The 13,314-nt window shown below is 52.0% G+C and overlaps 4 protein-coding genes across 4 annotated transcripts; 3 read left to right on the top strand and 1 right to left on the bottom strand.

Moving 5' to 3' along the window:
* Positions 1 to 29: 29 nt before the first annotated feature.
* N7508_001247 (putative ubiquitin C-terminal hydrolase) lies at positions 30 to 3,325 on the top strand (the record flags this gene model as incomplete). Its single annotated transcript, XM_058459313.1, has 2 exons — positions 30 to 242; positions 302 to 3,325. The coding sequence occupies 2 exons, from the start codon at positions 30 to 32 to the stop codon at positions 3,323 to 3,325; spliced, it is 3,237 nt and encodes a 1,078-aa protein (XP_058322845.1).
* A 741-nt stretch (positions 3,326 to 4,066) lies between these two features.
* On the top strand, positions 4,067 to 4,884 carry N7508_001246 (cytochrome b5-like heme/steroid binding domain-containing protein; the record flags this gene model as incomplete). The annotated part of the gene is made up of 3 exons (XM_058459312.1): positions 4,067 to 4,185; positions 4,422 to 4,548; positions 4,714 to 4,884. 3 exons carry the CDS (start codon positions 4,067 to 4,069, stop codon positions 4,882 to 4,884), a joined length of 417 nt encoding a protein of 138 aa, XP_058322844.1.
* Positions 4,885 to 6,152: 1,268 nt separating this feature from the next.
* Positions 6,153 to 10,158, bottom strand: N7508_001245 (putative RNA binding effector protein Scp160; the record flags this gene model as incomplete). The annotated part of the gene is made up of 4 exons (XM_058459311.1): positions 6,153 to 7,123; positions 7,173 to 9,444; positions 9,493 to 9,740; positions 9,792 to 10,158. 4 exons carry the CDS (start codon positions 10,156 to 10,158, stop codon positions 6,153 to 6,155), a joined length of 3,858 nt encoding a protein of 1,285 aa, XP_058322843.1.
* A 1,316-nt stretch (positions 10,159 to 11,474) lies between these two features.
* On the top strand, positions 11,475 to 13,132 carry N7508_001244 (putative nucleoside transporter; the record flags this gene model as incomplete). Its single annotated transcript, XM_058459310.1, has 3 exons — positions 11,475 to 11,807; positions 11,893 to 12,577; positions 12,639 to 13,132. 3 exons carry the CDS (start codon positions 11,475 to 11,477, stop codon positions 13,130 to 13,132), a joined length of 1,512 nt encoding a protein of 503 aa, XP_058322842.1.
* Between the last annotated feature and the right edge of the window lie 182 nt (positions 13,133 to 13,314).

The following is a 13,314-nucleotide window of genomic DNA, read 5'->3' as shown; positions in this document are numbered from 1 at the left end:
GCTAAGTCCGCTCGCTGCCTGGATCTACCATGTCCTCCGATGCGGCGACTTTGCCATCTCCACCAAACATACCACCGTGGAAGGACAGCCGTCCTTACTCGGTGGGGGATACCATGCATTCCACACAGGTCAGCAGACCGGGCTACTCAAATGGCACTCCTGTCTCGCGCCGCCCTCGATTTCCGAATATCAAAGACCTGCAGGATCAGGCTGCTTCATTAAATGTGAATGATAGCACACCAGTATGTGTCCTTATGTTCCATAAACAGGATATGGCCTCTGTTTACTGACGTGATCATAGATCAATCAACTCCTGAGAACGGCCTCCGAGGCAATCGAACAGGCCCTCACCCTTGTGGAGGATAATTACCCTGACAAGGCTTACATACAATATCTCCGCGCCTCTGAAATCACCATCAATATCATTCCCCATCATCCAGACTATCGAACCACGGTCAACCAGCGTCCTGGCTGGTACAAGGAGTTTGCCGATCTCATGATGTCGGTGCGGACTAAACAAGGCACCATGGACACGATCAAGCAGGAGATCATTGAAGATAACATGGCAAGTGGAATGCAGCCCACAGGTGGATTTGCGTCAAGGTCACCACAGCAAGCTTCTGCAACACCTAGGAGCCGCGAGAATCAGCAGTCTGGGACAGACTCGATTAGAATGCCGAGTCCGGGTCAGTTTCAAAGAATACCCGACCCTCATTCGCATACCCAAAGATTCTCCAGCCCCCCGGATGACATGCTCGCGCAGCGTTTTGCCAAACTTAAGGCATCCCCACCTACGAACCAATATGAGTTAGGTACAAGTCCGGCCGGACCGGGAAGCCCGACTCTAGGATCTGCAGATACTCCACTTCATCCGTCCAACGCGGCCTCGGGGCATTACAGCTCCCCACCGCCAAGACGCCCATTAGGACCTCGTGGCATGGGATCATCTTCCAGTGTGCCAACTATCCCTCCCAAAGTTCCTCTTAACACCTCGCTCCCACGTGCCCCGGACCCAGCTTATAGCCCTATTTTCACCGTTCCCTCGAAGCCTCACTCGAATCCCCCAAGAACTTCCACCGAGAGCACACGATCGGTCAATCCGAGATATTCGCAATTCACCAGCTCTCCTCACAGGAGTCCGAGTCGCGGAGGCTTCGAAGAAAATCCGTATAGGTCTCTGACACCTAATGGTGTGAACTCAGCGCGAAGCGATTCACCGGATCTGCCATACAGCACTGCAATCACTGCTCAGAGTCTACTTGAGAACCTGCGGAAGTTCAATGTGCTGCTCATTGATGTTCGGTCTCGGGACCAATATGATAATGGGCATGTATATGCAAAGTCTATCATTTGCATCGAGCCTGTGGTCTTGAAAGAGAATGTGTCCGCCGAGGAACTTGAGGAGCGTCTTGTTGTTTCCCCGGAGCACGAACAGACCTTATTTGAGAAACGGAATGAATTTGATCTCGTGGTCTACTACGATCAAAATGCTGATTCCGTGAGTTATCTCGCTGGTTCGCCAGTGGGGACATCTGCACCGCATCTAAGAGCTCTACATGACACTCTCTACGAGTTTAATGCATACAAGCCTCTCAAGGGCGGGCGGCCTCCCGCTCTTCTTCTTGGTGGACTGGATGCATGGATCGATCTCCTTGGCCAACAGTCACTCGCCACATCTTCGACCGCTGCTGTCATGAGTTCTCTGCAGGCCAGAAAGCCCGTACCCCGTCCTGGTCGAGGATTAGGAAGAGTTCCTACAATGGCTAGCGCTAATTCAAGCCTGGAAGTTCGGAAACGGCGACTTCGCGAATTTACTCCACTCAACTCGAAGGAGTTATCCGAGTGGATGGAGAAATCTAAAAACGAGGAGATCGATACAAGCACATACGGCGAAGAAGAACTTGAGGAGCTCGAGGAATCCACGCAAGAGCCTCCGACTCCATTTGTGCATACATATGAGGCTTTCTTGCGTCGATTCCCCGATCCACACCATGTTCAGCAATCTATGACGCACCCAGATGCTCGTCCGCCGCCTGGCCCTGCTCCAAATTATGCTGCACAAATGCCGGTGGCACCGTCACGGCCAGCTCCTGCAGTCCCACGTCCCAGCTACAGCGGAGTTTCTGATGGCCGGCATATCCAACCCCACCTGGAGCGACAAAACTCTGCAAGCAGAACAGCTCTTTACATGCCAACCTCTAACCTTGGCCGTCTGAAGCTTCCGCGTACCGGTTTGACCAATTTTGGTGTCACATGCTACATGAACTCTACCATCCAGTGCCTCAGTGCGACGGTCATGCTGAGCAGGTTTTTTATTGACAACCGGTTCCGTTACTATGTGCAGAAGAACTGGAAAGGATCTCAAGGTGTCATGCCAGGATTGTATGCTAATCTCACTCGATCTTTGTGGAAGAATGATGTCGAGGTTATTATGCCAACTTCCTTCCGAAACTTCTGTGGGCGATTGAATCGGGAATGGGCTATTGATCGACAGCAAGATGCAAAGGAGTTTTTCGATTTCGTGGTGGACTGCCTCCATGAGGATCTCAATATCAATTGGCAGCGCACACCCCTACGACCCTTGACATTCTCAGAGGAGATGCAACGAGAACGAATGCCGGTGGGCAGAGTTTCTAAAATTGAATGGGACCGGTATTGCCATCGCGAGGAGTCGTTCATTTCTTCGCTCTTTGCAGGACAGCATGCTAGTCGATTACGTTGCACAACGTGCAAAAAGACGTCTACCACCTACGAGGCCTTTTACAGCATCAGTGTCGAGATCCCGGTTGAAGGCACGGGTGACATCTATGACTGTCTCCGAAGTTATTGTAAAGAAGAAATGCTAAGTGGCGACGAGGTCTGGAAGTGCCCGCATTGCAAATGCAAGCGGATGGCCACCAAACAGATCATCATCACACGAGCACCCCAGATCCTAGTTGTCCACTTCAAGCGGTTCTCCGCATCCAAAACCCAGAGTGCGCGAAAGATCCATACCCCCATCGAATTCCCACTCCACGGTCTCCGGATGGATGACTTTATCATCTCATACCCGAGTGCCGCCCCCCAGGATCCCCGGGCTCCGCCACCCATGGGCGCCACCGTTCCGCCGTTTACATATGATGCCTTTGCCGTACTCCGGCATCTCGGATCTTCAATGGGAAGCGGACATTACATTTCTCTGGTCCGCGATGCGGAGCGGCAATGCTGGCGGAAATTTGACGATGAGCGAGCCACGGACTTTAACCCCCGGGACCTCCGATCACGGGATCGACTGCAGAACGAGCAAGCGTATATTGTGTTTTATGAGCGAGTCCCAGCGAAATGAGCGTTCTGCTTTAGCATGTTCATGATCATTGTTTATAGAGTATACAAATAAATTCCGCCACAGCGGAAAGCGGATACCGACGGCGCTACCCGAGCCCTGATCCCCGAGGTTACGGCTATGCAGGCTGAGAAAATGGCAGTTGGTCTTGGCTGTCACTAGTAATCTCCCTTTGTACAGAGTACAGTTATCTGTTAAGAGTATATGCATCTATCTTTGTACGAAATTGTGGCCAGATATGCCAACTCTATCCATATGCACGAATAAGCAGCATCTGATTCGCCGGCACAAAATAGTCTCTCAACGTTTTTCCAACAGTTCTTCTCCGTTTCTACGAAGATGGTGAATGTACACATTCTCTAAGAACCCTATATCACCACCTTACGCAGTAAAAATATACCGCAGCCCACACCATATAATCCGATATCTTTCGGGTGTAATTCGCGGCATCAACAGTCGGTCCCCACCGAGACCGCTCAGGCGCACGTACCAACAACTTTCCCTTTTCCTTTGGATCTCGGAGTCTTGGACCTTGCACATATCTATCTCTCTTCACTTCTTTGCTCTTCGATAACCCCATACTCCGTAAGTGCTTGACTTGTCACACTCGTATTACTCTCAATCCCAACTTCTCCCTTCTCCTATCGCGTCTCTCCGAGTCCAGACCTCTCACACTACTCTACTCCTGCACACCTCACAGACCGCTAACAAGTCTCTCATCGCCTACAGACCTCTTAATTCATCATGTCTGAGTCCAAGGAATTTACCTTCCAGGAGATCGCTGAGCACAACACCAAGAAGGACCTCTACCTGATCGTCCACGACAAGGTCTACGACTGCACCAGCTTCGTCGACGAGCACCCGTACGTGTCCCAGTGTCTACATCTACGATCCCAATAACCCTCTATTTCCCTCCCGGGGAGATAATTCACTCCCCCTCACCCAGGCGCAAAGCGAGAAAGGGGGCCGCGAGAGGGAAAAAAAATCCAAACAGACTCTTTCTCCTCGCCTCTCCCCTATCGCACCACTCCACCACCAATCCCACCATCTTCCCACCCTCGAATACCCCCAGAACGAACCCCGCTAACATACTCCCCAGCGGTGGCGAGGAAGTCCTCCTCGACGTCGGCGGCCAGGACAGCACCGAAGCCTTCGAGGATGTCGGTCACAGCGACGAGGCGCGCGAGATTCTCGACGGTCTCCTTGTCGGCACAGTGAAGCGCATGGTACGTACCGAATCCCCAGTACAGCCAGAACCCCCAATTCAACGAAAATCAACACACCACCCACTCTTTCATTACCCTCGGCAATAAGCCATGTGATCCCACATGCACACCAACCCCAAGAACCCAGACCAGAAACAAAAAATCATATACTAACACCCCTTCCAGCCCGGTGACCCCGAGCCCCAGAGCCACGCAGCCCCCGCCTCCTCATCCTCCTCCTCCTCCTCCACCGCCGGCTTCGGCGTCGGCCTGTACGCCGTCATCCTTATCGGCGGTGCCATCGCTTACGGCGCATACAACTACCTCCAGGCTCAGCAGCAGCAGCAGCAGCAGTAAGCCGGCGTTGAAGTGGAGTAGGGAGTGTGGAGAGATACCAGTACGAATACGAATGTTTCGGTGTTTGTATGTGCCGATGTGAATATGCATTATCTTGCTATGTTTACAGCAATTAGAAGATCAAGATGAGCATGAAGCAGTTCAATTTTCTTTTTTTTTATTTTATCAATGGCAATGGATATATCTATGGCTGTCGCTTTGCGAGGGGGTGGACTATAAAAATGTGCACCGAGTGCGGGATTCGGGTCTATGTTGCTTTCGCTTTACTTCGCTTTTTGGTTTCTTTCGGATTTTCATTTTATGCTTATATCTTTGGTTAATTACATTTGAGCTGGACCTGGATTTCTTGACTTCGTTCTTTTGCTGTTTTGGATGTGATTTCAACAATCCGCGTTACAAGTCATAAATTACTATAACTAGATGATATCTGAGATGTTACACGATACCCTCAAACTACGAAACCCGATGTACACCGTGCGGTCAAACAAAAAGGGAAAGAAACGCAGGTCAGGGCTCGGAATGGAGGCGGAAAGTCACGCCCAAAAGAGAAATGCATTCCGCTCTACGCTGTCATGTTCATTTGCCGTTCTCTGCTCACTCTCTCCATCTCCAATCCGTAGCGTGCGGGGAAGATGACCGACTTGGCTGTTCTTTGCGGTTCTATTGATTTCTATTTCTATTTCTATTCTATATCTTCCATGGAAATACAGCGCTATACGGATTCCGCGGGTTTGCGAGATGGGGCTAACTATTTGTTTGGCCAATCAAATACAGTGTAGATATCCATGTCAAGGGTGGATTCTGGTAGTTTAGCTTAGAAGCGAGGAAGGTGACGGCGAGGTTACACTACTTGAGGTTGTGTTATGACTCTAGTTGGTTACATACATAGACTGAGATGGGTCTTCAGTAACTTGATCCCTATTAAGATTTACCAAAGAAAATAACAAGTACTCGTTAATCTGATACTCGACACGAATTGGGAAATGCACGAATATAGTCCAAGGAAATTGTCAACGAAAAAAAAAGAAAAGAAAAGAAAAAAGGAAACACTCTTTTAGAAGGAATATTCATGAAAATAGATACGACAAGTGTCAAAAAGGGGAAAAAAACAAGAAAAGAAGAGAGATCCAAAACTAAGTAAAACAGCAAAAAAAAGGCGATCCCGCTCGCTCGCAAGTATTTATGAGTCGGCTTCCTATGTAGAGAGAAAATAGAGAAAAATAAAACAAAGGAAAACACAGAATGAACCATCATAACTGGCTCATATTTTACCGCGCACCGTTCAAACCATTCTGCACAGCTTCCAGGATCATCTCCTTGGCCTCGTCCAGACCGGCAGCACTACCCCGGATCTCGATCGCTTCACCGCGAGCTTGATCCTTGGGCACGTTGATGCGGCAGCCGGTCTTCTTGCGAATGGCGTTGATCTGGCTGCCACCTTGGCCGACGACGTAGCGGTAGGTCTTGGGGTCTGGCAGGATCAAGTATCCGGTTGCGGACTGGGCGGCAGCGCCGGCGATGGCCTTTTCGATGGCTGCGCGGGCCTTGGCTACATGCTCTGGGGAGCCGGTGAGGACCCAGGGGAAGGGCTTGGCGGTTGGGTCGGCATCGACGTTGTTGTCGATGACCTTCCAGGAGTGGGCGTCGCTGGGGGCGTCAGGGTCGTCGGTAATCAGGGGCATGTCGGGGACGTTGGCGTCGCGGGTTTCTTCGGAGGTGGCGTTCACCGGGACGGTTTGGCCGGCGTGGTCGACTGTTACCTGGTAGTCGTTACGAAGGCGGCGGAAGATCTGGCCGTTGTCGGCGATGGCGTGGTGAAGGTGACGGGGGACGTCAACGGTCTCGGCATGTTGGTCTTTCAGCATGGACTGAAGGTGCTCCTTGGCGCTCTTGACGGCGGTGCTGGGGCCCTTGAGCTTAACATCCGTGCGGCCCGAGCCTTGCTTGGGGATGTCCAGAGTGACGTTGAACTTGGACTCGATACCACGGCGGGTGTCACCACCACGGCCGATCAGCATGCGGTGCTGGGCAGTGGGGACGTCGAGGATCTCAGTGACCTGGTCTTCACGCTCCTTGACGAATGCCTCGATGGCAGCGATGATGCTGTCAACGATGGCGCCGTTGCCCTCAAGGCGGATGGTGGACTCGGCGCTCTCAGCGCGAGGGAAGCGCACCATTCTGGCGGCGCTGCCGTCATTGGGGCCACCGGCATCGACAACGATCTTACGGATGTTGGCACCTATACAAAGTCAGTAAGTGGAATAATAGTAGGGTTAATTGTAACATACCGCCTCCACCGATCAAAGCCTTGTGGTACTTCTTGTCCACGTCAATGGACTTAGTAACGGTAGCATCGAACTCGGTAGCACGCTGCTGCAAGATCTTCTTGGCCTCAGCAACCTGCTGCTTGGTACCCTTGACACGAATAGCAACCCGGCCAGATGCATCCGGCGCATCGTTGGCGTTTGGAACATCAATCTGGGCACCAGTATCAGCACGAAGCTTGTCCATCTCACGACCGCGCTGTCCAATCAAGGAAGCGACCTGGTTCTGGGCGACGGAGATGGTGGCAGAGTGACCGTGGTCAATAACCCACTGCAGCAAGCTGAGGATCTCGTCACGGGCAGAGTCAGCGCCCTTGCTGGGGCCCTTGACCAGAACCTCATCAGCAGCCTGCTGGGAGCGGTTGGGACGAGAAGCGCCAGCATCGCTGCCGGTCTCGGCGACATCGTCGTTGACAGTGGCGCGAGGGAACTGGACGCGGACGGAGTAACGGTCCTGCAGACGGTTGACCTGGTTTCCGCGCTGGCCGATCAGTTCGCGGTGATACTGGGCGGGAATCTTGAGGATATGGGTGGTCTCATCCTCCAGCTTTTTGCCCATGTTGATGATGCGCATGCGAGTGGCGTCAGCCTTGGCCTTCGGACCCTTGACCTCAACCTTGCCGTTCTCGACCTTGATGTCGACGTCGAACTCCTCGCGGAGCTTGTTGATGTTCTCACCGCGCTTGCCAATGAGGAAGTTGGCGTACTTCTGCGGGAAGTCGAAACTGACGGTGTATCCGCGCTCCAGGTCGTCTTGCTCCTGCTCAACAACGAAAGCCTCCAGCTTGGCGACAAGCTCGTTGACCAAAGCGGAAGGTCCACGGAGGGAAACCTGGCACTGGGAAGCCTTGGGCTCGTCGACAATAGCACGGACGGGGATGCTCTCCTCACCCTTGGCCTCTTGCTCACGGATGATAAACTTACGGGCCTTCTCCTGGTACTTGGCGGGAATGGCGACCGACTTGGCAATGATATCATTCTGGTCTCCAAGGGCGCTGAGAAGGAACTCCTGGGCCTCCTGTAGGCTCTTTTCGAAAGCAGCAACCTCGGCAGGTGAGGGGCGCTGTCTGGGGACCTCGAAGCGGGAAGCAGTGGAGGAGGGGCCTTCATAGACCAGCACGACCTCGGGGCTGTTGATGTCATCGGGGATCATAAGGTGAACGCCATAGTCACCCTGGAGGGCGCTGGCGCTGCGATTGCGGAGGTACTGGTGGAAGTACGGGTCGACAGGGACGTGGCGGAGCTTGGAGGGAGGGAGAGCCTGGACAAGGTTCATGATGTCGGAGCGGGCACGGATGGTGTTCTTGCCATCACGAGAGTAAACCTCCCAAGTAATTGGTCCATCAACGCTGGGAGGAAGAGCGATGCGGGCATCGTAGGCTGACTCGAGCTCCTTGATGACCTGGCGGCGGCGCAGGTACTGAGACAGAGCACGGGCGTGGGCGACGGGGCCAGCTGGAGCGGTAGGGTGCTGGCGGGACAGGTCAATGCTGGCCATCTGCATGCTGGTGGCAAGATCCATAGCGTGGTTAATACCAGCCTCGATCTGGTCAACAGGACCAGTGATGGTCAGGAATTCGCTCTCATCGTCGCTGGGAGGGAGAACGATGGCACATCCAGTCTGCTCAACGAATTTGTGCAGAGCATCGGCCTCGTTACCCAGAATGAACTGGTGCTGGCCACGGTTGATGGCGAGCTGGCGGAGAGTAAGCTGCTGGCGCAACTTGGCGGCCAATTGCTCAATCTCGGCACGAGCTTCTTGTGCGGCAGCACGTTCTCCAGAAATCAAAATGTGCTTATCAGGGCAGGCCATAAACTGAACCTGGCCGGGGCTGGCCTCCTGGGGAGGAGGCTGGCTTGACCAAGTATCATAGCGGGGAACATTGACCTGTGCCTTTGTGCGCTCCTCAATTGCGCGCAGGTTGGCGTCGTGTGCGCCGGCAATGAAGGGGAAGAACTCTGGGGGAATAGTCTTCAAGCGGAAGCTCATGTTTGAGCCGCGCTCCTTCACAATGGCCTCAATCTCTCGGCGGGCCATCTCCGCAGCCACGGCATCACCCTCGATCAAGACGTCAATGGTGTCATCGTCATCATCCTCGGCACCAGCGGAGTTGTCGTCGGCGCGGGGAACTTGCACACGGGCACCAGTGCGGCCCTGGATATCCTGAACAACGGCACCTTGGCGACCAATGATGTGGGGACGAGCAGAGGTAGGGATAGGGACACGGACGGATTGCTAGTAAAATGGTTAGAACAAATCGTGTAGATGTTTGCAAACACATACCTTAGATCCAACCTGTTGAGCCACCTCACGGAGGGCCTGCCGTACTGCATCCACGGAACCCTTTCCGTCGAAAATGATAGAACCACCCGGGCCACCGCGCATGTCCACAGTAGCCTTGGATCTACGAGAAATGTCACGAAGAATTTCAGGCAGAGGCTTCTTCAGTTGTCCGCGGGGGAGCATCTGAGAGGGAGCAAGACGGAGCTGCTCCATGTGCTTTCCAGGAAGAGTCATGATACGGGGGATATCTAAACTAGAGTCAGATGATCCTCAAATCAATATCCGATTCATTCACATACCCATTGGTTGAGCGGGCGAGCCATTTGCAACGGCAGCCGCGCCAGTCTTTTTAGCACCCCATGTAGCCGCAGCAGGAGCGGCAGGCTTGGGGCCGCTACCAAGAGCTGGGAACAACTCCTCCGATTGTACATCAAATGTTGGCTTCTTGGGGGCGGACTTGGTGGGCTTAGGAGCAGGTGCTGAGGCGGTCTCGGCGGAGGCAGAGGGGGTAGGCTCGACCTTGGGCGCAGCGAGAGGGGGGTGCTTCAGGTCCTCCTCATCGACCACATCCTCCACAGTGGGCTTGTGCGCCTCATCGCGGGCGTGCTGTTGTTCCAGCATAGCGGCGAGAGATCCGCCGTTGGTAGAGGGGGCTTCGGCAGCCATTACGAAGGAGTTCAATTGCGTGGGGATGACCGGAGTATGAGACGGGTTTGAAAGTTTCCTATGCACAATAATTCTGCAATAGAGACTAGTCCGGGTCAGTATACAATGGGGACAGATCACGGTCACTGTGGCGGAGCATGTGTCAATGACTGAGCAGGAGATCAAAACTCACAGATGGAAAGTTTAGTTCCTTCTTCTGAATTGAAACGAATTGAAGGGTATAGAATATATTATAGGTGATTGCCGGACGATTCAGGAGAATGCCCGCAAAGATTCAAAGAGGAAAAGTGGCGATCTGAACCAAGAAGCGCCAAATATTAAAGAAAAGAAAACAGGGGTTCTGGGAGAAGAACCACCTGAAGAAGAGAGGGGGAAGGGAAATTGATGGAGAGGTGAGGGAGAGAGGCGAAAGGTGAGGTGAAGGTGAAGGTCTCGAACCCCGGAAGTACACAAGGTGACCGAAAAGGCCAGCTCGAGTCTCCGGGGGGATTTCTCCGAGGCCGCAAAACTTGGATATTTTTAATCCACTGCAACTACTAAGACTTCGAACTTATATGTACTCCCTACCCAATTCATCTATAACAATTGTAGAAATTCCATGTCGATGGCTGACTTTTGTTCACTTCAATATCACAGGCTCCAACATATTCGGTTTGATTCTACCCCGTCGTTGCTCGCCAATATAGCATCAAGCAAAGAACCTAGAGCAAACAAATAACGATTGTTATATGATAACCTACACTTTAGTGACAGTCTGCGGTACTACTTTCTTCTATTGACTTTCTACGTTCTACTTTCTACTTTTTACTGTAAGCACGTGCGAAGTGGCATGGCACACCATGTGGCTAGGCAATACAGAATGATATCTGACAGACTACTCCGTACTTACGTAGCATTGACCTATGAGTGGCTAGTGACCAACACTCAACAGCCTCGCACTTCCCGATAAGAAAAAAAAATCGAGTTTTCCCTCCCGCAAAGCTTAACCTTCACCTCAACATACGAATAGATATGGATGCTTGGCAAAGAAAATATTGATATCTTGGCAGATATAAAACACCATTCGAAACAAAACAAGCCCAATAGTCAATTTGATAGACAACATCCAGCAGCTAACAGAACTGGACCAAACGAGAAAACAGAAAAAAACGTCCGATAAGGCCCACAGATAGGGGCGAATCCCGTAAATTTTATACGGCACTAAACCAACCCACCCGTGCGGGGAGATATTCCTCTATCTCGGCCAATTCCGAGAATTCTCTTTCTTCTCTTCTCTTCTCCTCCCTCCAGGGCCACAGGTATCACAACCCATGGCCATGGACACGGACATGGAGAAGAAGGGCGAGCCCGAGCTGGACATCTCTGCGGTGGAGCAAGACCCGGTCAAACCACGGGGATTCTTCGCAAGAGTGCGCTACTATGAGGAAATCCTGGACCGCAAGATGGGCATTGAATCGCATAGTCTTGATCGTGTCCATCCTGAGAATCGCCATTCCCCGAGCTCGGTTGTGATGGCGTTTATGTGGGCTTCTGCGACGATGAATATCAGTTGTTTCAGTACGGGTTTTCTGGGGAGGCAGTTTGGTCTTTCGCTTGGTCAGACCATTCCTATTGTGATTTTTTCGACGTTGTTAGGTGCTATGGTTACAGTAGGTGTTCCTTTTCCTTCCATTTCGTGGTTTCTCTTTTTTTTTTTCTTGATTTTTTGCTGCGGCAAAACTAACCCGCAATTAGGGCTGGTGCGCAACCATGGGGCCCGGCACGGGTCTCCGCCAGGTAGCAATCGCCAGATACTCATTCGGCTACTATCCGTCCTCGATCATCGCGCTGTTGAACGTGATCGAGCAGCTAGGCTGGGCTTCTGTGAACTGCATTACAGGCGGACTAGCCTTGAGCGCCGTCTCAGATGGACACGTCTCCATCGCCGTAGGCGTGGTAATCATCGCCTGTGTGAGTCTTCTATTCAGTTTCGTCGGACTGCGCGGTGTCCTGCTGTACGAGAAGTACGCCTGGATCCTCTTCTTCATCATTTTCATGATTATATATGGTGAAGCTGCCCACCATGCTGATCTCTCGCCGCCGTCGACAACTGTTACGGGTATGACTCGCTCGGGCAATGTGCTCAGTTTGATTAGCGTTGTGTATGGATCTAGTGCATCGTGGAGTTCGATTGTGTCAGACTTCTACGTGCATTATCCTGTCAATACGCCTAAGATCAAGATCTTCTTGTATACCACCCTTGGTATTACCATTCCTACTTGCATTGGTATGCTGCTCGGTGCTTGTATTAGCTCCGCGCTGGATACCAACCCTGAATGGAGTGCTGCGTATGATGGGGGTATTGGTGAGATCTTGCGGGAGATTATCTACCCGGATGGATTTGCCAAGTTCCTGTTGGTGTTGCTGGTTCTTTCTGGAAGTAAGTATCAACATTCTCAACTCCCATCCATCTTACCAACCGCAATTAACACTAATGACAGTCGGCGTCAACGTAATCGCAATCTACTCCGGCGCTCTCTCCGCCCAACTCTTCGCAAAACCTTGCGCAAAAGTCCCACGAGTGGTCTGGTCAATCTTAGTCTTCGCTTGCGTCCTCGCACTAGGCATAGCAGGTCGGAACCAACTCCTCGCTGTGCTAGAGAATTTCCTCTCTCTGCTCGGCTACTGGAATACCTCCTTCTTCGCCATTCTCTTCATTGAGCATTATTATTTCCGCAAAGGCAATCTGGCCAACTATGATCTCGATGCGTGGAATACCCCGGCCCGCATGCCGGTCGGGTATGCTGGTCTGGCAGCATTCCTTTGTGGCGCTGCCGGCTGGATTGTGGGCATGGTGGAGACGTATTATGTTGGTGCGCTTGCTGCTATGATTGGGGAGGAGGGTGGTGACATTGCTAATGAGTTGGCATTGGTCTTTACTTCTGTTTCTTATTTCCCGTTGAGGATGTTGGAGTTGAAGTATGTGGGACGGTGAGTGGCTTTGTTTGGGATTGTTGGGATTTGGTGGAATGTATGGATGAAGGTCTGGACCTGTTTTCCGTGAGGGGGTGGTTCTGAAATAAATAAATCATTTGCAGAATATGTAATAGAAAGGTATAGTTAAGAGTTATAATTCACTGTCCATTGACCCGCAGGGTAAGTAATATATAATTAGTA

Source organism: Penicillium antarcticum (assembly GCF_028974205.1).
Source record: "Penicillium antarcticum strain IBT 31339 chromosome Unknown utg000002l_segment0_segment0, whole genome shotgun sequence".
Classification (NCBI taxonomy): domain Eukaryota; kingdom Fungi; phylum Ascomycota; class Eurotiomycetes; order Eurotiales; family Aspergillaceae; genus Penicillium; species Penicillium antarcticum.
This window is presented reverse-complemented; position numbering and strand designations above follow the sequence as displayed.